At 39.5% G+C, this 26,896-nt stretch overlaps 1 protein-coding gene across 1 annotated transcript; it reads right to left on the bottom strand.

The window, feature by feature from the left end:
• Window positions 1–1,068: 1,068 nt before the first annotated feature.
• LOC120219775 (guanylate-binding protein 1-like) lies at window positions 1,069–17,964 on the bottom strand. The gene is made up of 11 exons (XM_039216639.1): window positions 17,807–17,964; window positions 10,001–10,209; window positions 8,595–8,722; window positions 6,925–7,034; window positions 6,457–6,653; window positions 5,606–5,848; window positions 4,008–4,288; window positions 3,177–3,389; window positions 2,310–2,412; window positions 1,884–2,077; window positions 1,069–1,283 (listed from the first exon to the last, which is right to left on the bottom strand). Exons 2-11 carry the CDS (start codon window positions 10,188–10,190, stop codon window positions 1,167–1,169), a joined length of 1,776 nt encoding a protein of 591 aa, XP_039072570.1. The 5' UTR covers window positions 10,191–10,209; window positions 17,807–17,964; the 3' UTR covers window positions 1,069–1,166.
• Between the last annotated feature and the right edge of the window lie 8,932 nt (window positions 17,965–26,896).

Raw genomic sequence — 26,896 nt, 5'->3', positions numbered from 1 at the left:
GCAGTTAAGACAGAGACTGTAGGGCCCATAAAGCCCTGAATAGTTATTACCTGGTCTTTTGAAGAGAAGTTAGCCAACCATTGCTGTGAAGAGTGAAGCCTTATTTTTTTTTTATTTTTTTTTTTTGGCGAAAACTGAGAAAAAAAGCCTAGTGAGGCATATTTTATTTTCAGCATGAAACTAATTTTTAATCATTTTGAAAACTATCAACCATTTACCTAGGACTTTAGAAAATTAGGATGAAGTCTATGTACACTAAGCAATACCAAGAGCATTGTTTTGTTATTCAAAAAATATAAAAAAACAATCTATAATCACTTCAGGGAAAATCAGCAAACTTTCTAGTATAGACTATTGAGAAGTGGGAAAAGATTGCCTCATTTATAGGATTATAAATGATCTAATAATTAAGTTAGTTCAGTCTTCTAGTATATATCTGTCATCATTTAAAGTCCATCTTTGTGAATTATATATTGTTACAAGTACATAATGCATAATTGCCATCATGTTACTATGTTCAGTCCAGTGTCAATTATCTAAAGCTTTTAAATGTACCATTAAAGTTACAATCGGGGTGAATTAAGTAAAAACGGAGTTTCCTTTTTCGGCCCCTTTGTTTGTGACCCAACCCCTACTCATGCTAATGGTTTCTTCTAGCTTATGAAAATTCTGTAGATTCTAGATCTCTATATAAGGTGGTTTCCTTCTGCTTGGATCACATCATTGCTCACAGATGGTGCAGCTGTGATATAATGGAAAACCACACGTTGTTTTCACTAAGAAGCTACCATGATCATCCCTGAAATCCATTGTACACTTGGCCAAACTGATGCCTGACTATGTTCCTAAACTTTTACCTAAGACTTTGTTCAACATCCATTTGTCTATTAGTGGTCACCTAGAGGAATAAATTTTTCCTGAATGGTACTAGCTCATATACTTTCTGTGTTAGAGAGGTAAAACTGGCCTCTGTCATACAATTTACAATATTTTTTGGAAGATGGATATGATTTTTAATTACAGTACTGCACATCTTTGTAAATTTCTAGTGTTATAAAAATGCGAAACTTAATTACTTGCAAATTTAATGATACTTTTCCAAATTTGAAAGTTACTTAAGTTATGCCTTGGGTAAGAATGACCAGGAAGCTCTATTCTTTGGGTCTTCAGCTTAATAAACAAAATTTCCTTGGCTTTTCCATGCTCCTCTGGATATTTTGTATCTCAGTATGAAGTCGTTTGCTCTCGTTTTGGAATCCTTCCTTTAATAGACGAGCCTGTTCCTAAAAAGGGACAATTGGAGATTGAATAAAGTATAGCACTAAAGTAAATCTCTAATTTATATCTAGTTTCCACATTCATAGATTTTTTTTTTAGTATTAAATTTCTTCTTGATATTTTTAGTACCCTTAATTTTCCTTATACATTCTCTTGGGCATCCTAGCTCTGTGATTACATTTCTACTAAGTGGTGAAGACAGTTCAGATATCTTACCAAGCTGTGTGACCCTATAAAAGTTATTTAATCTTTTCTGAACTTTTGTTTCTTGTCCTAAGTAACAGAGACACAGCAGTTCTTGCTTCATATAGTATTAAGCAAAAGATCCATGTAAGAGATTTTTCAGAATGTCCACCAGGGAACGGCCACCACAGATGAAAGGATGTACAGATAAAGGACTGGGTGTGACCTAACCACAAATAGAATCTTATAATAACCAGATAGAGGCAGGGGCCAGGTCAGTCAGGCAGACAGAAATTGAACACTACAAGTGGCAAGCAAGGTCCTTTCTGCAGGCCTCATGTTCTCACCACCACACTACGATACGATCAGGGAGAATGGAGAGAAGAGAAAAACAGAAACCTTACGGTAATGCAATTAAATACCTGAAGTTTCAAAGCTAGAATTTTCTCTTGTTCTTCCAGCCACTGGACTCTATCCCTCTCCATCTTCTCAGTTAACTGTTTCACATGTTCCTGATGACTCTTTTCTTTCTGTTCCATCATCTGCTGATTCTTTATTTGCATTTCCTCCAATAATTTTGTTGCAGCCTGTGCAGATTCAGCTTTCACACGTTCCACTGAGAGGAGGAAGACAAATGTATGCGAGTAAGCATGTTGTCCCTCTCTTCCTTGCATGCTTAGCTGTCATTGTTGCTGCTGACTACATATGCCCTACTCAGAAATGACTTCAGCAAGTAAGGGGCATCTTTGGTCTCCTTGTCCTAGTTTAAGGATCCCAGGCTTACTGGGCCAAATTATTTAAGCTTTAAGAACTCTTGAGGCTATCTAGTCTCTTGACTGGCTCCTCACCTTCAATCTCCTTTTCCTTTTCCGTGAGAGTCTGGTCTGTCTGTAGAATCGCATCAGTCATAGACTCCTTGGTCTTCAAGTATGCCTGAAGAACCTCTTCAGCCTTAGGACCCAGAGAACATGGAGTTGGTAATAGAATATGGATATAAGCGCTCGTTCCTGATTGACTTCCCACCATCTTTTCTCTAGGAATTGCTCCTCTTGGCCCTAGTGTATCTGGTGGTACACCTTGCCACAGGCATGGGCACATGCTGCAGGTTGGCCAATCATGGCACCTTACTAAGCAGAATCCTTTATAAGACACTGAGATAGACACTGGGAAAAAGAGATTCTATGTTCTTTTAGAATGAGGGCTCTAATTTTGGACCTGTTGGTGCTCTGGTACCCTATGGGGTGAGTTTCTAAAAAAGGAACCCATTATGGAGAAAGCAGATCAGAGAAAAGGTGGAGAGAGAATAGGAAAGAAGGAAGTGTAGGGTTGAGGGGAGTAACAGACAGCAGATGATGACATTATTTGAAATCTTGGATCCAGCAGCCCTTAAAGCCAGTTTAAAGCCTAAACTGATGAATTCCCATTTTTGTTTAAGAAAATGAGTTTCTGTTCCTTGCTGCATAAAGATCTAGCTACAAGAGTGAATTGCAATACAACTTGGTTGTTAATCCGAAAATCCAATTAATAACTCGATTCTCAACTGAGTGCCCTCTTGGATAAGCACATAGGACCTATCTGGTATAACTGGCTCCCTGTACAAGTTTTACTGAAAGAAAGCATGAATGCTGTGTTCTCGCAATGTGTGCAATTACACTTTGGTCTTTGAAGGAGGCATGTCGGCAGCTTTCCAGAATCAGCACATAAATCTTAGTTACCTGTATCCCCTTATTAGGTATCTGAAGGTATTTTCTCTTCAGCTCTTGTGTTTCCTGGATGAAAAGACGGTACCCTCCTGGTTTAGAATAAACCCCCTGCTTCACAGCATCTTCAAGAGGAGTGAAAATTTCCTTAAGTAAATCTGAGCAACGATCTGTTGATGCTTGCACATTCCGTTTACAAAAGTCATCTCGTTTTTTTTCCAGCTGGGCCTTTGATGTAAAAATAGAGAGTAAAAAGAATATCAGGGAAAAGATGTTAGCATGACCTTGGAATATCTGAAGGAGCTCTCAAAAAGAAGTCTATGACCCTAGAAAAACTCATAGACACCTCAATAGGACCATCCTTCCTCCTGCTCCTGACTTTTACTGAAGTCCCTTTCTCCTTAGAGGTGAAGTTCAGAGCAGAGATTGCTAGCTTTCTTGCTACACCTTTAGAGATAAACTTCTGCTTTTCAAAGTGGACCAGTGATTGCATATGGAATAAATGTGGCTCAACAGAAGCCTGCGTATGATAATCAGGACAACATCCTGATCGATTAGGATATCACATCAGTCTAGTTAACAGTGGGCATTTGATTAGAAGCTCTGATTGTGACTTATGTGAATTTAGTTGAATTATGAGGAAGATTATTATACATGAGAAAAAGATTTCAAAATTCTGAGTTCATCATAATAAAATATGTTCTTTTTATGATAATAACAAATAGTGGTTGTCACCATTTTAAAGTCTAGAAGGAATTGCTTCTCTCAAAATAAATACCCATTTCATTTTCTGGTAGTACTCTGCTTTCTAAGACCCTAATCCATATGAACTTGAGAAAAAATTACCGCTAAGTCTTTTTGACATAAATGGTCTACATCTTTGAAGGAATTCTTCATGAAGAGCTCAATGGCCTCTTTCTCACAGGCCCTGTGCAGGTTCAGAAGCTCCTGGAGGGTTTCCGTGGGCAGCTGCACCATCTGGCTCATCTTCTGGTCATAGTGGGCAATGGCCTTTTGCACTGCGGCTGCATTCTCGATCTGGGCCAAGACCAGGACTGCATTCTCCATGCAGGGCAGATCTCCACGGCTGATGGCATCGACATAGGTCTCCACCAGTTTCTCTAGACCTACAAACAGAGAACAAATAATGTTGCCTGTTGTCGGTGGGATTAGAAACATTCCATTTTATGTAATTCTGATAATGTCTACTCCTACCCATTTGCCTCAAAGCATCAATGTCCTCAGCATCACCTAGAGAGTTGCTAGAAATGTAGATTCTCAGCCTCTGCCCCAGAACAACTGAATTAGACCGTCCTCGCTGGCAAGATGTCCAGGTGATATGTTTACACATCAAAGGTCGAGAATCTCTGTTCTAGATAGCATAGGCCTATGTATATTGAGTGTTTTCATCCACTTTACCCCCAACTTCTATTAGGACAGGAACCATACCTCTCTCATTTATGTCTCTATCATCAGCCCTCATCTGTGGTAAGCATTTGACCAATGTGGAAAAAAATCAAAAGGTGTACTCGATTTTGTTTATTCTAGTATAGTGTTGTCCAAGACAACTTTCTGTGATGAAGGAAATATTCTATGTCAATCAGCTACTGGCCCCTTGTATGTATAGGCTTTTGAAATATATATGGGTAATTGGAATTTTAAATTTTCTTAAAATTTTTTTAATGTTTATTTAATTTTAAGGGAGAGAGAGAGACAGAGCACAAGTTGGGGGGGGAGCAGAGAGAGAGGGAGATACAGAATCTGAAGCAGGCTCCAGGTTCTGAGTTGTCAGCACAGAGCCCAATGGGGAGTTAGAACCCACGAACTGTAAGATCATGACCCGAGCTAAAGTTGGATGCTTAACCCACTGAGCCACCGAGGTGCCTCAGAATTTTAAATTTTCTTTACCTTTAATTAGCTTACACTTAAATTTAGATAGCCACACTTGTGTAAGTGGTTACCACATTGAACAATGCAGATTCTAATAGGGCAGTTTTAAGAAACAGAGGGTTTTTTTCCTTACACCTTTCCTATCTTTTCTCACCCGAGAAATTTGGCTAGTAAAATCTATTAGAAATGTTGGTGCTGTCTAGAATGTAACACAGGAAGAGCAGTAGATTCTCATTTTTTAAAGCTGAAACTAGGTGGATGTAACTCTACCCTCCTTTAGTCTTTTTCTTTTTAATGTTTTTTTTATTTGTGAGAGAGAGAAAGAGACAGTGTGAGCAGGCGAGGGTCAGAGAGAGAGGTTAGACACAAAATCTGAAGCAGGCTCCACGCTCTGAGCTAGCTGTCAGCACAGAGCCTGACGTGAGGCTGGAACCCACGAACTGTGAGATCATGACCTGAGCTGAAGTCAGACGCTTAACCTGCTGAGCCACCCAGGCACCCCTGCCCTCCTTTGGTCTTAACAATGGAAGAAAAAGACTGTGAAGAGGACTCACGAGGTCCATTGACTTTGATGCCTCCTGAAAGAGTTTTAGTTTTGGACTTGCTAAAGATGTAGGAACAGAAGACTGTAGCTTGTTGCACAAATTCAGGATCCAGCTCATTATCATGCAGTGTCTCAAGCTGGCCTAGCTTCTTCCGATGAGTGGGTCGGTCAAAGATGAAGCATTTCTTCTTCGGGAAGAACTTCCGGATACAGAGTCGGGGCAGATTAAAATTTTGATCATTTTGAGTGGTACCTGCAGGAAGATAAGAAAGGAATTTCCTGAATAGAAATACTTGTAACCTTTTTCTGTAAAGGACCAAATAGTAAATATTTTATGCTTTGCAAATGAGGTGGTCTCTTTTCCAAGTACTCAGTTCTGCTCTTGCAGCAAGAAAGGAGCCATAGACAATCTATAAATGAATGGGCATAGCATTATTCCAATAAAACCTTCTCTACAAAGACAGCGGGTGGGCTGGGTTGGCCGTCATTGGCCTGTGAGCCATCATTTGCCAATCCCCGGACTAGAGCACTGCTCATGCTTTTATCTATTTTCTTCCAATCAGTGCCTATTCTACACCATATTCTTTGGCTTAATCACAAGCCCTATGCAGGCAGATAAAGTCACAGGGATAATAGCACAGGGAAAGATGAAAGAGAAAGAAACTATTCTTAGAAGAGAGGAGAATATAATTTAAAATCCAATCTACTAATTCATATATTAAACAAGCATTAATTCTTACTGAAAGCCAGCTAAGAAAAAACAGAAAACTATAAATATAAGAGAACTGTACACGGCACACTGAAAAAAAGTGATAGTCTCTTACGTTTATAATCTCCATTTATTTCTAAGTCCCTTTTTACCTTGTTTAAGCTTGAGTGAGTTCTCCAGGTACTCATCAGCTGTGATGGGTCGTCCATCTGCTTCCAGTTCTAAGGAGAAATCCCTCAGTGTCCACACAAAATCTGGAAAGAAGCTCACAAAGTCCGCTGAATCTTCAACCCCATTGGAATTGGGGGAGGACTTTGCCCTGATCCGATCTGACAGCTCTGTCACATAGCTGAGTAGCAAACTAAGGAAAACTGGCATCAAAGAACAGCGTCCCTGATCCCATACTAGTTCCACATACTTAAAACCTTCACTTCACCTTTGATTTAAATCCAAGTGTCAATTTTTCAGTGGGTACATAGAATCTTTTCCCTGCCCTTGAATTATTTTTTACATTTTCTCTTTTTGTGCTGGATTCACCAGGGTCCACAACCAAGCAGTTGATTTTTAAATGCAATTCTTCCCTCTTACTTTGAGGCCATTTTGAACTACAAAAAGGATACTGCAGTTGGTCCATGGCCTGCTGGTTGATGGTTCCCATGCTATTGTACACAAACGTGCTGCTCAGGAGTATTGCAAGGGCAAAGATCCAGGAATCGTTCTGGTTGTCACCCTGCAAATCAGAACATGTTCAAGCTGTTGGGTTTCATTCTCCTGACACTTTCCAGATCAGCAGCAGTAAAAAGATGCTTAATTAATTAGAGGGCTTTTATGTAAAGATTAATAAGCATTATGAGAAAACCAAATCTAAATTAAAATGTTAGTGGGACTTGGCTTTTGGATCATTTTATGATTAGTATTTTTAGTTTATACCGATTCTCACTAGGTCTTCTTATGATCATTGGCAGATAATTACAAAACCAATGGTCAAGGTTGGTGGGCTTCTAAAGCCTTAATAGAATTTAAATTTAGAACATTCAGGGCACCTGAGTGGCTCAGTCAGTTGAGTGTCTGATTCAGCATAGATGATCTCACGACTTGTGATTTCGAGCCCCGTGAGTTCGAGCCCTGGGCTTGTGCTGACAGTTTAGAGCCTGGAGCCTACTTCGGATTCTGTGTCTCCCTCTCTCACTGCCCCTCCTCTACTTGTGCTCTGTCTCACTGTCTCTCTCAAAATTAAATAAACATTTTAGAAAATAATAATAAATTTAGACCTTTCCTTTTTATAGCAAAATTGACTTATATGAGAGTAACACATATACTGTGTTAGCTACTTTACTGAGCAATTATTATGCACCTAACATTTTCCATTACTTATCTTATTCAAAATGACACTATGAGTCAAATATAGATCTATTACATCTATTTTACACGTTCAGAAAGATGAAGTTAAAAGAGGTCAAATAATTTGCTAAGGCCACTGAGATAGTGACAGGGTTTATATTTAAATACAAGGGTGGGGTGCCTGGGTGGCTCAGTCGGTTAAGCTTCCCACTTCGGCTCAGGTCATGATCTCATGGTTTGTGAGTTCAAGCCATGCATCAGGCTCTGTGCTGACAGCTAGCTCAGAGCCTGGAGCCTGTTTCAAATTCTGTGTCTCCCTCTCTCTCTCTGACCCTTCCATGCTCATGATGTCTCTCTCTCAGAAATAAATAAAACATTAATAAAAATACGAGGGTAATAGACCTGCAGAATCTAAATCCTTAACTAAAATTCTCTGCAGGATTGAACTCATGACATTGATTTTAAGCTTCTGGGTTAACTGGTTTAGCATACAGCCTTAAAAAATTTTTTTTAATGTTTATTAATTTTTAGAGAGACGGAGTGTGAGTGGGGGAAGGACAGAGAGAGAGGGAGACACAGAATTTGAAGCAGGCTTCAGGCTCTGAGCTGTCAGCACACAGCCCAATGCGGGGCTCGAACTCATGAACTGTGGGATCATGACCTGAGCTGAAGTCTCAGACACTTAACTGACTGAGCCCTGCATACAGCCTATTGTTAATCATTAGAATATTACTAATTATTAATGATTACTATGATCTTCTTCTAGAATTCTGCCTTGTAAACATTTTCCTGATTACTGGTTGCTAACCTTGGTCTTAGGGCACATAAACAGAAATTTAAGAGAACATATTGTGATTAAATGTAAGCTCCTATTTAAAGAAAAATTAAATTGTGTAGAGAATATTCAGGGATAAGGGCCTTATTTCAAAACTGAATCCTCAATCCTTACCTTCTCTACATCTCCCAGGCCCTCAGTGTCAAGAAGAACTAGGGTGTGGTCTGGCTTCTTGGGATGAGGCACACACCACATCCAGATTCCTTTGGTGTGAGATTGTACCGTGGAGCCCAGAGAGAAGCCTATGAGGGGGAGTAGGGAGAAGAGGGGGTGGAGTTTTAATAGCAGATGGATCTAGAAATCCTACAATGCAACACAAAAAACCAACCTGATTAAAACAAGAACAAAGGACTTGAATAGACATTTCTCCAAAGCAAATACATAAATGACCAATAAACAAATGAAAAGATGCTCAACATCACTAGTCATTAGGGAAAAACAAATCAAAACCACAATGAGATCCTACTTCACACTCATTGGGATGGCCACTATCAAAAAACCAGAAAACAGTAAGTGTTGGGGAGGATGTGAGGATATTAGAAACCTTATATGTTTCTGGTGCGAATGGAAAATGATACAGTTGCTGTGGAAAACAATATGATGGTTTCTTTAAAAAATTAAAATAGAATTCCTATATGATTTGGAGGCATATAATCCCCACCCCACCCCCAAGTAAAAGTAGGGATTTGAACATATATTTGTGCCCTCGTGTTTTTAGCAAATTATCCATAATAGCCAAAAGGTGGAGGCAACCCAAGAGTCCTTCAACACATGAAGGGATAAACAAATCAGTGTGCACATAGTAGTTATTCAGCCTTAAAAAGGGACAGAATTCTGACACATGGTACAACACTGAAGACATTATGCCAAGTGAAATGAGCAAATCACAAAAGGACAAAAAAGGTCTGATTCCTCTTAAATGAGGTTTCTAGAACAGTCAAGTTCATAGAGATAGAATATAGAATGGTGGTTGCCGTGGGCTGGGGAGTTATTGTTTAATGGGTACAGAGTTTCTGTTGAGGAAATTGAAAAAATTATGGAGATGGATAATAGTGATGGCTGCATAACAGTGTGAATTTACTTAATGCCACGGAACTATATGTAGGCTTAAAAATGATTCCAATGGTAAATTTTATGTTATGTATATTTTACAACAGTGAAAAAAAAGCCAATACAGACAGAAACATTCTTTGCATCTTAATAACCGGTGAAAATTTGCTTTTACTACATGAACATTTTAGTCAATGTCTTATTATGTACATTAATGATTTTTATTACTGCACTAGTCTTTCTAGGAAAGGAACAATTTATGCTTTTAAAAGGGGAAACTAAGGCAAAGTGGGAGAGGGATGAACTGCCTCTTTCAGATCATAGTGAAGATAAGAGCATAACCGTGAATTAAAAGATAACTTTCACTATTCCTCCGTGTCTCTAACTTTCTCTCCTTGCATCACCATGCTCAGTGCAGGCAATGTGGGTGGACAGAAGGGACTCGGCAGAGCTTTTTTGGTGCCACTCACCCTTGTTCTTCCCAGCCAGCTTGTTCATCAGGTAGGATTTGCCTGTGCGGTAGAGGCCCACAATAGCCACCACCACGAGAGGATTCTTGGTGGCTGACAGGATCTCCAAAGCTTCCTGATTAACCACCAGTTGCCCTTCAGTGTTCTCAATGAGGCACACTGGGGCCGGCATGCAGATCTCTGATTCCATGTTCACGGTGTTCCCTGGTCTGCAAGGGAAGAGATGGGATGAAATAAAATTGCCAGTCCAAGTAGATCAAGAACTTCACCAGGTTATTTTACGTTCAGAAGTTGGAGTCCTCAGTTTCCTCAACATGGCCAAAAGTTTTGTTTCATCACTAAGATAGATAAGATATGTATCATTTAGAAAGTTACATAAGTATTATCAAAGTAGTCCATTGAAAAAATATTGGTATGACCATATCTTATGAACATTGAGCCACTCTTATGAACAAAATTGTCCATTGAATTCACCATGGAAAACTTTCCTTTTGGATTCTCATTAAAAATTTTAGAGGGGCGCCTGGGTGGCTCAGTCAGTTAAGTGTCTGACTTCAGCTCAGGTCATGATCTCATGATCTCATGATCTGTGGATTTGAGTTCCACATCAGTCTGTGCTGACAGCTCAGAGCCTGGAGCCTGCTTCAGATTCTGTGTCTTCCTCTCTTTCGGCCCCTCTCCCACTCACAATCCATCTCTCTCTGTCTCTAAAAATGAATAAATGTTAAAAAAAATTTTTTAATTTAGAGTAAAGCACGGGTGCTTGTGTGGCTTAGTCTGTTAGGTATCTGACTCTGATTTTGGCTCAGATCATGATCTCACAGTTTGTGGGATTGAGCCCTGAGTTGGGCTGCACTTACAGCACAGATCCTGGTTGGGATTCTCTCTCTACCTCTCTCTTTCTCCCTCTCTCTCTCTGCCTCTCTCCTGATTACATGCACATATGCGCATGTGCACACACTCTCTCAATAAAAAATATTTTAGAAATTTAGAGTAAATATTAAATGGAACATAGAATAGAATTTAGAGAGATTTATTTTACATCCTGGTTATATGGAAAATATTCAATGTTGATTTATTTATTCATTAATTCTTACGATGAATAATGACTTTCATATGTAATTTCATGTATACCCGTGAACAGTTCCCAGAGATTCTAAATGTGTCCCCTCTCCCATAGTTATGCTTGTTGGCTGGAATGAGGGTCCACAGAATTCTCACATTACCATTCCAAAAGTGGAACCAATATAACTTACTTTTGCAAATTTTATAAAATTAACTTACTTTTGCAAATTTTATAAAAACATATGACCATCTGAAACATATGACTAGGGACCCTTCTGAAGCCTTGGTATGGGCTTTTATAAGCTAGGGGCCTTTAAACTTCAACTTTATTATCATCACAGTAAGTTAACCTCCAGCTGCGTGGGGTATGAGTACACTGGAAATACTTAACACGGCTAAAAATCATGTTTCCTTGTGTGTGAGTGAGGGAACAAAAGATATGAAATAAGGATTAAAAGGTCAGGAGGCAGAGGAGCCTGGAAAGATGGCAGAGTAGGAGGATCCTATGCTCACCTTGTCGCACTTAAATAACTGGCACGTCAGTGTAATTAACCCAGAAAATGAACTAAAGACTGGCAGAACACACCGTCCACAGGTAATTGTGGAGAGGAGGCCACACTGAAAACAGTAGCAAAGGCGAAGTCTGGTTGGACACTAAGCCAATCTAGAAGACTAACCACAAGCACGGGCGATACCGCAAGTACAGAGAAGGGAGAGGAGCAGACCCCTCACTGGGCACCCTAGACATGGGGTCTCTGCACATGCAGTGGGGGATAAAAGTCTCTGTTACATTTGGCTCTGAAAACCAGAGGGGCTTAACCTTTTGAGTTTTTACAACCAGTGGGGCTTAACATCTTAAGAAAAATCTTAGAGAGCCTGGAGGGTGATAGAAAACTGAATCCCTACTCCCAAAGAGCCAGCAGAAAAAACAAACCCACTTAGATACAGCATAGAAGCAGTAGTTTGAAAGGAGCCTGGGGTGTATGAGGAGATTTATTTACTAACCTCAGAATGTGTGCAGAAGGGGTAGGGACTTTTAGGAGACTTCTCCAAGAACTAGAGAACTAGTAGATGCCATTTCTCTCTCCTAACCCCAGACTGGTTACACAGACACCTGTGGGAACTACTATGAACACTCATCGTCTAGTTTGCTAACACCATGTATCTTGTTCTCCTGCAGATCCCTCCCCCCCTCCCCCGCCATCCAACACACCCCACTCAAGAGAAGTTCCTCCAAAGTGCTCTGGCCAGGTCTCGTCCTTGAAGCAGCCTCAACAGTGGCCAGCACCACTCCGTGGTGACTGTGAGAGGGGAAGACAACCACACACACCAATTTAACTGCAGCCTCAGTTGTGGGGGAGGGGGCAGACATCCGATCCAACTGCCAGCTCTGCCTACCAACAAAAACCTCACAAGGGGCAGCACAGAGGAAGAGCCTTATAGTTTGGGTTAACTGCAACCCCAAAAGACAGACTAGGGTCAGACATCTGATCTAACTGTAGGCCCTGTCCACCAACAGAAGCCTCTCAGGGAACAATGCACAGAGAACACTACGCAGTTCAGTGTGATCACAGTTTTGGCTAATGCACTGAGGGCAGGCATCTCTTTTGAGCTAACTACAAGCCCAAGGCTGGCCCTGTAAGAGCACAAAGACCAAACCCTGCTCATAATAGGGAAAGAGGGACATATCAGACAATTCACTGAAGGCAAACCTGGCTCAACCACAACGATAAGGCTCACACAACACACATAGGAGACACCCCTGTAGTAGTACCAAGCTCTGGTGAACAGGGGGTGTTGCACTAGAAGACACTCTTAGGACCTCTTCTTCATAATGCCAAGATCAGGAGACATAGCTGACTTTATACAAGTGCAGAGTGTTATACAAAATGAGGAGACAGAGGAATACGTCCCAGAAGAAAGAACAAGACAAAAATCACAGTAAAAGAGCTAACTGAAATGGAGATAAGAAATATGCCTGACAGAGAATTCAAAGTAATGATCATAAAGATACTTACTGGACTTGAGGAAAGGGTGAAGGATCTCAGTGAGACAAACAAATGGAAAGATACTTTGTGCTCACTGATTGGGAGAATGAACATTGTTAAAATGTCCACACTACCCAAGAAATCTACAGAGTTAATGCAATTTCTTTTTTAAAATTTCTTAATGCTTTTTTTATTTTTAGAGAGAGAAGAGAGAGACATAGAGAGAGACAGAGTGAGAGCAGGGGAGGGTGCAGAGAGGGAGGGAGACACAGAATCCGAGGCAGGCTCCAGGCTCCAAGCTGTCAGCACAGAGCCCAATGCGGGGGTTGAAATCATGGACCATGAAATCATGACCCGAGCCGAAATCAATTCACTCAACTGACTGAACCACCTAGGTGCCCCAGTGCAATTTCTATCAAAACACCAATAGCCTTTTTCACAGATCTAGAACAAAGAATCCTAAAATTTGTACGTGACTACAAATAGCCAAAGTAATTTTGAAAAAGAAGAACAAAACTGCAGGTATCACAATCTCAGATTTCAAGATATACCAAACAGCCATCGTAATCAAAACAGTGTTGTACTGGCACAAAAAGAGACACATAGATCAATAGTATAGAATAGAGAATCCAGAAATAAACTCATGTTTTTATAGTCAATTGATCTACAATAAAGGAGGTAAGAATATACAAGAGTAGGGAAAAGACAGTCTCTTCAACAAATGGTGTTAGAAAACTGGACAGCACTATAATGAAATAATGAAATAAATAATGAAACTGGACTATTTTTTTTCTCATTGTACTATTTTATGTATGTACTTATTTATTTAAATGTTTATTGTCCAGTTGGTTTACATTTAAGACTCGGTGCTCATCCCAACTAGTGCCCTCCCTCATGTCCATCACCCCCCTTCCCCTCTCCCCCTCCCCCATCAGCCCTCAGTTTGTTCTCAGCATTCAAGAGTCTCTCATGGTTCACCTCCCTCCCTCTCCCCAAATATTTTTGCCCTTCTTCTCCCTCATGGTCCTCCGTTAGCTCCCTCCTAATCCACCTATATGTGCAAACATATGTTATCTGTCTTTCTCTGCCTGACTTATTTCACTCAGCATAACACCCTCAAGTTTCATCCATGTTGCTACAAATGGCCAGATTTCATTCTTTCTCATTGCCATGTAGTATTCCATTGTATAGGTAAACCACATCTTCCTGATCCATTCATCTGTTGATGGACACTTAGGTTCTTTTCATGTTTGGGCTGTTGTTGAGAGTGCTGCTCTGAACATTGGGGTACATGTGCCCCTATGCATCAGCACCCCTGTGTCCCTTGGGTAAATTCCTAGCAGTGCTATTGCTGGGTCATAGGGGAGTTCTATTGTTAGTTTCCTGAGGAACCTCCGCACTGTTTTCCAGAAAGATTGCACCAGCTTACATTCCCACCAAGAGTGTAGGAGGGTGCCCATTTCTCCACATCCTCACCAGCATCTAGAGTCTCCTGATTTGTTCATTGTAGTCACTCTGACTGGTGTGAGGTGGTATCTCAGTGTGGTTTTGATTTGTATTTCTTTGATGATGAAGGACCTTGAGCATCATTTCATGTGTCTGTTGGCCATCTGGATGTCCTCTTTGGAGAAGTGTCTGTTCATGTCTTCTGCCCATTTCTCCACCGGATTATTTGTTCTTTGGGTGTGGAGTTTGGTGAGTTCCTTATAGATTTTGTATACTAGCCCTTTATCTGATATGTCATTTGTAACTATCTTTTCCCATTCCGTTGGTTGCCTATTAGTTTTATTGATTGTTTCCTTTGTCATGCCGAAGGTTTTTATCTTAACGAGGTCCCAGTAGTTCATTTTTGCTCTTGATTCCCTTGCCTTTGGGGATGTGTCAAGTAAGAAACTGCTGCAGTTGAGGTCTTTTTAAAAAATTTTTAAATTTTTATTTATTTTTGAGAGAGAGGGAGAGACAGAGTGCAAGCAGGGGAGGAACAGAGAGAGAGGGAGACACAGAATCCAAAGCAGGGTCCAGACTCTGAGCTGTCAGCACAGACCCAACACAGGGCTTGAACTCATGAACCATGAGATCATGACCTGAGCCGAAGTTCAATGCTCAACTGACTGAGCCACCCAGGTGCCCCAAATCTGGACCATTTTCTTATCCATACACAAAAATCAACTCAAAATGTATTAAAGACCTAAATATGAGATGTGAAACCACAAAATTCCTAGAAGTAAACACAGGCAATAATTTCTTTGACATCAGCCATAGAAACAGTTTTCTAGATGTGTCTCCTGAGTCAAATGAAACAAAAAAGCAAAGATAAACTATTAGGACTACATTAAAATAGGAAGTTTTGCACAGAAAAGGGAACCATCAACAAAACAAAAAGACAACTTACTGAATTAGAGAAGATATTTGCAAATGATACATTTGATAAAGGGTTAATACCCAAAGCCTATAATTTATACAACTCAATACCAAAAAACCAATAATCCAATTAAAAATGGGAAGAAGACATAAATAGACATTTTTCCAAAGAAGACATACAGATGGCCAATGGACACATGAAAAGATGCTTGACATTACTAATCATCAGAGAAATGCAAATCAAAATCACAATGAGTTATCACCTTATACCTATCAGAATTGCCAAAATAAAAAAAACCTCAAGATAAGATGCTGATGATGTGGAGAAAAGGATTCCTGGGGCACTGTTGGGGGGAATGCAAACTGGTACAGCCACTCTGGAAAACAGTGTGGAAGTTCCTAAAAAAATTAAAAATAGAACTACCACATGATCCAGTAATTATACTACTGGGTATTTACCCAAAGAAAACAAAAACATTAATTTGAAAGTACATATGCACCCCTTTGTTTACTGCAGCATTATTGACAATAGCTAAACTATAGAAGCAATCAAAGCGTCCATCTATAGATGAATAGATAAAGAGGAAATGGTATATACACACAATGGAATATTACTACTCAGCCATAAAAAAGAATGAGATCTTGCTATCTCCAACAACATGGGTGGATATAGAGGGTATAATCCTAACGGAAATAAGTCAGTTAGAGAAACGCAAATACCATATGATTTCATTCATATATGAAATTAATTTAAGAAACAAAAGAAACAAAGCAAAAAAGAGGGGGAAAATGCAAAAACCACCTAGATTCTAAAAAATAGAAAACAAACTGGAAGTTGCTGGAGGAAAGGTGCATCGGGTTTGGGGTGAAACAGATAAGGGAATTAAGAGTGTACTTATTGTGATGAGCACTGAATAATGTATAGAATTGTTGAATCATTATATTGTACACCTGAAACTAAAAAAAAAAATCAGAAAGCAGATCAGGAGAGGTACAGGGAAAGTTGTTGAAAGAAAAGATTTGTATTTTCAGACATACACTTCTATGTTTTCTGTTTTGTTCTGCTTTTCCATTTTGTAGAGAAGGGGAAGCAGGAAGAGGAATATAGGGGTTGTGAAAGGGAAACTGAAACTGGAAAGGAGAGAGAGTGCCACGCCAAGGAATTCAGGCCAGGAATTTCCAGAAGGCAAGATTGGAACTGCTTGAGAGCACAGAGAGGTCAAGGTAAACAAAGATGTTGCCTTTAGTGATGCATCAGTAGATTCTTTAAAACAGAAACTTTCTAGTCAAATGGGCTCCAGATTCTACTTGTAAGAGGTAAGGAGTAAGTTGGCACTAAGTAATTGGATCTACTGAACCTGGACTATTTCTAAAGGAAGAAATACACTTTGAAACAAAGCTCAAGTGATTAAAAACCATAATTTAAAAGTATGATGTTTTCATAAGTCTTTTCTTTTAACTCTGGGTTTCAGATTTTTCTTTCTCTGTTTTTAATAGTATTGGGTGGGGATACCTGGGTGACTCAAGATTCTTATCTTGGCTCAGCTCATGATCTCATGGTTTCGTGAGTCTGAGTCCTGTGTTGGGATCTTCGCTGGCATCTCAGAGCCTACCTGGGATTCTCTCTCTCTCCCTCTCTCTGCCCTTCCCCTGATTATGTGCTCTCTCTCTCTCTAAAAATAAGTAAACATTTAAAAATTCAGTGTCAGGTGGCTGTTCACTGCACCTCATTTCTATTCTTTTCTTTTCTTGAATATAATATATATGCAACCTTTCAGTTTCTTAGCTGCAGTTGGATCTGTACTAAGGAAGTTCTATCAAAGATAATGTGAGTTTAACTGTGTCCCCAGTCAACACAGACAAAGTCAGCAAAAAGAAAGACAATCCTAATGCGTTTCAAACTTCATTTAGCCCCATGCTGCTGGTGTCTAATTTCACACAAGCACAGTAGTAACAGATAGGAACATGCTACCATCTGATGACACTGGTATTTCATTATCTGACCTAGCGTCCCACAGCAGACTCACCTGTAGCCCGTCTTGATGCTTATCACTTTTTTCAAAGTGTGTATTTATTTTTGAGAGAGAGAGCACACAGTGGGGAGGGAAAGAGAGAGGCGGACAGAGAATCTGAAGCAGGCTCTGTGCTGGCAGCAGAGAGCCCGACGTGGGGCTCGAACTCATGGAACTGTGAGATCATGACCTGAGCTGAAGTTGGAGGCTCGGCCAACTGAGCCACCCAGGCAGCCTTATCCTGGCCACTTTTTAAGAAACTGACCTTTATAAATCCCTTCCCATCCCTGCCCCAACCTTGTCATGAGCTCCATTTCCCAGAGTAGAGCTCCTTTAAACCTGAAGAGAAAGCTGCTTTGATGGTAAAGTGGAGACATTACCTTTTTTTTATCTTCTTCAGTTAGGCAGAGCAGTTTCTTACTTCTCCCTCTTGCACTGGAACATGGATCTTTTATTTTACCTGTGTAATGCCATCGGACTTTCCAGATTTCCTTTAAAGACAAGTAGAAGCAAAGCAACCCCAGTAACAGACTTTATAGGAACCCGAAACTGAAAGTACTAGGACACCGTTACTCAACGACCATAAAAGGAAGTTCTGGAGGCTGTCCTAGTGGGAGGCTATGTGGGTTTAACACAATTTCTCAACCAGAAACTTTACATTTCTTTGAAAGAGATTTTATAGAATGTTTACTGATTTTAAAGAATGTCTATCAGATGCGTAAAATAATGAAATGGAGCTCAGAGTTGGGGTTTGGTTTGAGAAACCTAGAATGAAGAAGCATCATGTCAATTTTTAAGTCTCATTTCCTTATGTGATGAACACACAGTGGGCCTGGCTTCTCATTACTATGTACAGCAAGTGAGGAGAAGGGCATATCACACACTCACCAACACCCAGCACCAGGCACTAATACCCAGTGCACAGTCAGGAAGGGGCTCCATGAATTGCACACATGCTCGAGGCTCTAAGCTGACTGTCTTACATGGGTTTCATAACATATCATATACTAAACATTTCCCCAGGATTTTATAGAAACGGGCACAGAAAAGTGGAATGTCTTGACCCAAATCACAGCACTATATATATATATAATCTGAACTGAATCATTCTTGATCCCAAACATTCTTGTTAAGCTACTTCACTATACTGCCTGTCTAGGTTTTCTGAGTGAACAGGAGTAGAAGTAACAGATTTATTTCTTGGTTGTTGACTAAGAACTATGTGTGTTACATGTCTAATTCATTTCTGATTACAATACTGCAAAATAAGTGACACTGTCTTCATCTTACAGTGAAAACAAGGAGGCTTGAGGGAAGGTAAGTAATATGCTATCCATATTCACTGAGCAAGTCACAGGGGTGGGAATCAAATTTTAAGCTCTTTTTACCTTTTTTATTTTAAGAGAGTGAAACCTGGGAGAGGGGCGGAGGGAGAGAGAAAGAGACAAAGAAAATCCTAAGGAGGCTCCATGCTTAGCATGGAGGCTAACATGGGGCTTGATCCCACAGTCTGGGATCATGACCTGAGCTGAAATCAAGAGTTGTGTGCTCAACTGACTGAGCTACTTGGTGCCCCTAAACTCATTTTGCCTTTAAATTCTCTGCTTTTTCTTCTCCTCCGCATTGCTTCTAAAAGGAAGGAATAGGGAAATGAGGAGAAAGGGAGAGATTTACCAAGTTCTCTGCTGATCCCAGATCTCTTTACCTGGAAGCCAGCGTGAGAAATTTAACAAATAGAATTTATTCTCTTTTCTTTTTCCTTTCTGCATTATCTTTCTAAATGTCTCTGAGTAAATAGCACTTCAGTTTGCTTTGAAAATATGAGTTAGCTGAGTCTTTCTGTTGCTAGTACACACCCAGTTCCTTCCTGCCTTCATCTTCAAGACACAACAACTTTACAGACATGAAACTTTCTTACCTTTGATCTTGGGAGGATCCCCTTTTATTCTATTGGTCTCCTGCGAACCCTTTGCCAATTTCCTTCACATCACCTTGACTTTTTCCCCTTGTGACTACCTGAAATTCAAGCTCATAAAAGCAGTTAACTAATGTATTCACAGCACTTAACAATAGGGCTTGCCATAGAGTAGAGGTTCAACGGATATTATGTGATTAAATATAAGACGACCCCAGCCATGAGATAAACTCCACACTTTTGCCAATTTGAATATATAAACTTAAAAACTTTTTATAAGTTTATTTGTTTTGAGAGAGAGTGCAAGTAGGGTAGAGGCAGAGAGAGAAAAAGAAGAGAGAGAATCTCAAGCAGGCTCTGAGCTGTCAGTGCAGGCAGAGTCTGAAGCCATGGGGTTGGAACCCACGAACTGTAGGAGATCGTGACCTGAGACAAAACCAGGAGTCAGATGCTTAACTGACTGAGCCATTCAGGTGTCCCAAATCAGTAGTTAATGTCTTTTATCCATATTTCTATCTACTTTATTGTGAAATGATGGAAGTTTGCAGTAAGACTTGTGGCATCCTTTGGTGCCATTCTTTAAGCTTTTAGGGTGAGAGATTGGAGTCATTCTGTTGGGACTACTTAGGCCTGTATTTGTTCCTGACCTAATAAACAATATTCAAATTTTAAAAGTTGTTCAAACTATTGAGATCCTAGCTAGTCTATTCCAGATTTAAACGTTTGTATATATTGTTCAGTTAGTGAAAAGTTTACACCAGTACAGATGACATGTCGTTTCTGGATTGGAAAAAGAAGAATCTTCAAAATTTGTTGAAGACTCCACAGAGCATAAAAAACCTTGAATTTACCTGAATTCAATATAAATCAAATATAAAGGTATTTACTAATGTCTTGAAGAACTTGACCATTATTTTGAAGGGATTGTTGCAATTATTACATTAAAAATTTTAATTTAATTTATTTATTTAGAAATGTTTATTTATTCTGAGAGACAGAGAGAGAGAGCAGGGGAAGGACAGAGAGAGAAGAAAGAAAGAATTCCAAGCAGCCACCACACTGGGAGCTCAGATCCTAGTGCGGGACTTGAACTCCCGAAACATGAGATCATGAGCTGAGCCAAAATCAAGAGTTAGATGCTTAACCAACTGAGCCACATGGGCACCTCTATTTTATTTTATTTTTTATTTTATTCATTTTATTTTATTTTATTATTTTATTTTGTTTTATTTTACTTTATTTTATTTTATTTTATTTTGTTTTATTATTTTATTATATTTTATTGTAAAGCCTTTATTATGTTTTTAATGTTTTATTTATTTCTGAGAGAGAGGCAGCATGAACAGGGGAGGGTCAGAGAGAGAGGGAGACACAGAATTTGAACCAGGCCCCAGGCTCTGAGCTCGCTGTCAGAGCAGAGCCTGACGCGGGGCTCGAACCCATGAGTGGTGAGATCATGACCTGAGCCAAAGTTGGACACTTAACCGACAGAGCCACCCAGGTGCCCCCCAATTTTTTTTTATTTTAGAGAGAGAGAGAGCATGAGAAGGGGACAGGGGCAGAGGGAGAGAGAGAATCCAAAGCAGGTTTCATGTTCAAGCATGGAGCCTGATGTGGGGCTTGCCCATGACCCTGGATCATGACCTGAGCTGAAGTCAAGAGTCAGGCATTCAACTGACTGAGCCAACCAGGAGCACTGCAATTATTACATGTTAAAAAAAAATTTTTTAACGTTTTTCATTTTTGAGAGACAGAGAGAGATAGAGTACAAGCAGAGGAGGGGCATAGAGAAAAAGGGACACACAGAATCTGAAGCGGGCTCCAGGCTCTGAGCTGTCAGCCCAGAGCCTGACATAAGGCTCAAACTCACGGACCACAAGATCATACATGACCTGAGTCGAAGTCAGATGCCTAAGCAACTGAGCCACCCAGTTACCCTGGTAATTATTACATTTTAAAATGAGGTTTGCTCTACTAGACATCATGATGAAAAATGATGTTTTTCCAGTAATGAAAATGTCATGGGAATCATCAAACTATTTTCTGGACTTAATCCATTTTTGCATGACTACTTGGAAAAATGCTAAAATTAAAAACAACAACAATAACAACAAGTGTAACATCTGTGTCCCAAACAGATTATGATGAATTAGTCAAAATAAAAGGAAAACATATATAAAGTCAAGTGTTAAGTAGAGGCCAAATGTTACTCCATTACTGTACATTTTCCATGATTTCAACAAATACTGATCAATTGGCAATATTGTGTATATAAGTTATTATAGAAAACCATGAGAAATTTGTGGATTTTTTCCAATTGCAGTAACTTATCTGTGACTTAAAAATTTTTTTTAATGTTTGTTTATTTTTGACACAGAGAGATTGAGAGAGAGAGAGAGAGAGAGAGCGGGAGGTGGGGAGGAGCAGAGAGAGGGACACAGAATCTGAAGCAGGCTCCAGGCTCTGAGCTGTCAGCACAGAGCCCAATGCAGGGCTCAAACTCACAAGCCGTAAGATCATGACCTTAACTGAAGTTGGACCCTTAGCTGACTGAGCCACTCAGGCACCCCTTCTTATCTGTGACTTTATTCAACAATGTGAAATATGCTCTGGGTGATTGTAACTTGCCATTGGACAGTATTTGTGGGCATTACTATGAGTTTGTCATATGTCAATGCAGTCATAAAAATGGCAGACAAAGGGCTGCTTGCACTATTTTTCTTAAAAAAGATTATTTTTAAGTAATTTCTTCACCCAATTTGGGGCTCAAACTTACGACCCTGAGATCAAAAGTCGCATGCTTTGCTCCCTGAGCCAGCCGGGCACCTTAGGGCTGTGTGCACTCTTTATAAACATTAATAAGTAACTAGAATGTGCTGTCCCCACAGGGGCTCATTATCTTTTTCATCAGCTGATATGCTGACCTGCTAGTACCCGAAGCTATGAAACCCTTAAGGATCTTTCCAGTTTTATTTTCTCTTTGGGTTAGTCTGCTTTTTGTAGAAGGAGTAGCACACAGTTCAGCTTTTCTGAATCGCTAAATCAGGATGCCTGCTTTTGGCTATGACAAGGAAAATCTAGAATGGATGGTGGAGAAGGGAGATGATGAACATCAGTTATGGCCTGTGACAAGTTGTAGGAGTTAAAGTCTGTGGCATCTACCAAGTCATGTGCATTAAATCCTTTATAGAATGGTAGCTAGTCACCAACTTGAAGATACGATGATGGATTGCATTTAATATAGGGTATAGTGATCAGAATGTTGCAAGCGGTGGACCATTTTAGATGCTTCTAGTGCGCTGACTCCAATCCTCTCAATCTCACTTCTAATTCCAGCTCTGGCTATAGTGGACAGTTCAGAGAATGCCTGGACTCCTCTCAGGCTGTTAGCATCTTGCTTTAGTAACGTAAAAGCCAGCTTTTCACAAGAGATAACAGGGGCTATAGGATTGGGGGTTCCCTTCTATAACTTGTCTCTCCTGGCCTCTCTGAAACACACTGGCCATGCTCCTTCCCTAAGGCCTTTGCACTTGCTGTTTCCCCTGCAACTTATGCTGTTTCTGCAGATATCCAGTGACCTGCTCCCTTACGGCTTTAGATCTGCACTGAAATGTGACTTCATCGGTGCCGTTTCTGACCCCCTGTATAAAATTGTTCTACTTCAAATTGCCAGCACTTGCTCTCCCCTATTCCTGTTTCACTTCTCTGCACAGAAACTGTAATCTGGTATTCTGCATAATTTACATTTTTATTGCCTAATAGGATGTTACCTTCACGAAGGCAGAGATTTCTGTTTCTTTTTGACTTTTGAATCCCTCAAAAACAGTGTGTGACACATAATAGGCCTTCAGTAAGCATTCATGATTGAGTGGATCAAATTGTGAAAGTGAACGCGTTGGTTCAAGGTTATGCTCTTTCGGAGATGTTTGAGACATACTTTAAAATTTGCTTCTGGAAATGTTTGCACTCTCCTACTTTCCAAGTGCATATAAAAAAAGCGTCTGTACTTTCACATCCTTCCTAACAGGTGGAATCCTGTTTTTTAAAATCTGACCTACACTGAGAGGTAGAAATTAATAGACAATTTTTTATTGGTACTGGGGCACCTGGGTGTCTCAGTTGGTTGAGCGTCTGACTTCAGCTCAGGTCATGATCTCACATCTTGTGAGTTCCAGCCTCACCTCGGGCTCTGTGCTGACAGCTCAGAGCCTGGAGCCTGCTTCAGATTCTGTGTCTCCCTCTCTCTGCCCCTTCCCTGCTCGTGCTCTATCTCTCTAGCGCGTGCAAAATAAATAAACGTTAAAAAAAACTTATTAGTACTGTAAAAGAACATGTATTTATATAATTATTTTTACCACATTTTAATCTCACAGTATATAAGCTTTGTTGAGGCATTGAAGCTTGAGTTCATGTTATAATAAGTACAATGCATTTGGTGCCTACTGTATAGTAGACATTGTGCTAATTCCTTGCAGGTTTTTTCTTCGTTTTTATTTGCACACCTGAAACTAATATTATACTGTATGTTAACTAACTGGAATTTAAAGATGTTATTTTAAATAGCAGTTCACTGGGCCACAAGCCTGACAACTGAGATTTCCTCAAATGAAGTCAGTGCACTAAAAGAGGAAGGTCAAATCCAGTTCATCCATGGCTCTGTTCCTGCAAAAGTGATTAGAACACTCTGGTGATATATGTCTCTCCCATATCCTCGCTAAATATGACAGTCTGATTAGTTCTTTTGTAAATTAAATGTCTGGTTCTCTTCTACTTTTTATTATTAGTAAGGGATTTCTTGTCTCCGTTAAGAAATACTTGAATCTATTTTTAGTGAACACATGGCAGTTGAAAATGAAAGCAGGCAACAGGCTCTTAGTTTCTCAGAAATAGGCCAGATGTCAAGAAAAAGCTCCTTTCTGTGTAGTGTAATGAGTTGTGTACCATTTTTGTGCATTGTTGTTTGTTGTCAGGTTGAGAATTTTTCTAGGGACTTTTTCTTTTAAACGATGGGTATGAGGAAGCTGTATTTCCCCACTTTCCAGTGCACTTGGAGTTGTGGTCTCTAGAATACTTATTCTAAAAGACACACTTCAAATTAATTTGTATGTTAGAATTATTACATTAACAGTTCATATATGTATATATGCTTAATGGTTTCAGTTGTTAACCAGAATTACAGGTCTGGAATGTTTTTATTAATTAAGCTGCTTTTCACATGGAGAATTCCATGCAGAACATCTTAGGGTTCTCAATAGTAGGAATTCATTTATTCAGCTGGGGTCACCGAGTCTCATGTACAAAAGAAGGCAAGACCAGCAAGTTAGAAAAACAACCTTCAGTGTGTGTGTGTGTGTGTGTGTGTGTGTGTGTGTGTGTGTGGAGAAAGAGAGCGAGAGAGCATATGTACTTTCTATTCTTCTCTCATTCCACCCCTTAACAACCACCATTCTCCTTTCTGTGCCTATGAGTTTGACTACCTTAGATACCTCATATAAGTGAAATCATAAAGTATTTTTCTTTTGTAACTCATTTCTCTCACTGCTTTCATTGTTAGTCCTTGTTATGGCATATGACAGATTTCATTTTTAAGACTGAGCAACATTCCATTGCATATGTACACAAAATTTTCTTTATCCACTCATCTATCTATAAGGACATATGGGTTGTTTTCTACCTTTTGATTATTGTGAATAATGTTGCAATAAATGTGAGTATGCAAATATCTCTTCAAGATCTTGCTTTCAGCGCTTTGAGATATATATGCTCAGTAGTAAAATTTCTGGATCATATGGTAACTCTATTTTTAATTTTTGGGGGATCCATCTTACAGTTTTCCATAGCAACTGCATCATTTTTTGTTTCCACTCACATTACAAAGAGTTCCAATCTCCCCATATTCTCACCAATATTTGTTATTTTCTATTTTTTTGATAGTGGTCATCCTAATATATGTGAGATAACATCTCACTGTAATATTTATTTCATTTCTCTAATGATTAGTGATATTAAACACCTTCTCATATGCTTTTTGGTTATTTGTATCTTCTTTGATGAAATGTCTATTCAATTTCTTTGATCAGTTTTTAATGTTTTTTTTTTTTTTTTTTTTTTTTTTTTTNAGTCACAGACTGAAACAGGCTTCAGGCTCTGAACTGGCAGTCAGCACAGAGCCCGACGCGGGGCTCGAACCCACGAACTGCGAGATCATGACCTAAGCGAAAGTCGGACGCTTAACCGACTAAGCCACCCAGGCGCCCCTGATCAGTTTTTAGAACTGAGTTGTTTTTTGTTGTTGTGAATTGTAGAAGCTCTTTATAGATTCTGGATATTTGCCCCCTTTCAGATATATGATTTTCAGATATTTTCTCCCATTCTATAGGTTGCTTTTTCACTCTGTTCGTTGTTTCCTTTAATGCACAGAAGTTTTAAAGTTTGATGCAGTTCTGCTTGTCTGTTTTTGCTTTTGTTTCTATGCCTTGGTGTCAAAGCCAAGAAATCATTGCCAAATCCAGTGTCATGAAGATTTCTCCTATGTTTTCTTCTAAAAGTTTTACATTTTATGTTTAATACTCTAATATAGTTTGAATTAATTTTTATATTTTTTAAGGATCTGAATTCATTCTTTTGTATGTGGATGTTTAGTTTTTCTAACACCATTTATTGAAGATACTGCTCTTTCCCCATTGTGTGGTATCAATAAGTTTGTTAAAGATCATATGAGCACATATGTGAGGGTTTATATCTGAGCTGTCTACATTTCTATCTTTATGCCAGTACCTATTTTTATTACTTGTAGTTTCATAATATGTTTTGAAATCGGGAAGTGTGAGGCTTCCAACTTTACTCTTCTTTTTCAAGATTGTCCAGAGTCCCTTGAAAGTCCATATGAATTTTAGGATGCTTTTTATGTTTCTGCAAAAAATGTTTTTGGGATTTTAATAGGAATTGCATTGAATCTGTAAATTGTGTAGCATAGAATGGACATTTTAACAACATTAAGTCTTTCTTTAAAAATATTTTATTTTTTTTTTCATTTTTTATTTTTATTTTTATTTTTTTACCAATAGTTTATTGTCAAGTTGGTTTCCATATAACACCCAGTGCTCATCCCCACAAGTGCCCCTCTCTGTGCCCATCCCCCCTCCACCCCCCACATCCATCAGTCCCCAGTTTTTGTCAGCATTCAAGAGTCTCTCATGGTTTACCTCTCCCTCTTTCCCCCACTATTTCCCCACTTCTTCTCCCCCATGGTCCTCCGTTAAGTTCCTCCTAATCCTCCTATACGTGCAAACATATGATATTTGTCCTTCTCTGCCTGACTTATTTTGCTAAGCATAACACCCTCAAGGTCCATCCATGTTGCTACACAAGGCCAGATTTCATTTTTTCCTCATTGCCATGTAGTATTCCATGGTATAGATAAACCACATCTTCTTGATCCATTCGTTCGTTGATGGACACTTAGGCTCTTTCCATGTTTTGGCTATTGTTGAGAGTGCTGCTATGAACATTGGGGTACATGTGCTCCTATGCCTCAGCATTTCTATATCCTTTG

Source organism: Hyaena hyaena, unplaced genomic scaffold (assembly GCF_003009895.1).
Source record: "Hyaena hyaena isolate Hyena2069 unplaced genomic scaffold, ASM300989v1 scaffold_648, whole genome shotgun sequence".
Lineage (NCBI taxonomy): Eukaryota > Metazoa > Chordata > Mammalia > Carnivora > Hyaenidae > Hyaena > Hyaena hyaena.
Note: the sequence above shows the minus strand (reverse complement) of the source record. Positions and strands in the feature narration are given on the sequence as shown.

What these genes read in the sequence shown, in the direction of transcription:
- LOC120219775 (XM_039216639.1), bottom strand. Translation starts at nt 10,190, where the DNA reads ATGGAATCAGAGATCTGCATGCCGGCCCCAGTGTGCCTCATTGAGAAC. An exon ending in GCTGGCTGGGAAGAACAAGG is followed by an intron (nt 8,723 to 10,000) that starts GTGAGTGGCACC and finishes TCCCCCTCATAG; the next exon opens with GCTTCTCTCTGGGCTCCACG. An exon ending in CTCACTCAAGCTTAAACAAG is followed by an intron (nt 5,849 to 6,456) that starts GTAAAAAGGGAC and finishes ATCTTCCTGCAG; the next exon opens with GTACCACTCAAAATGATCAA.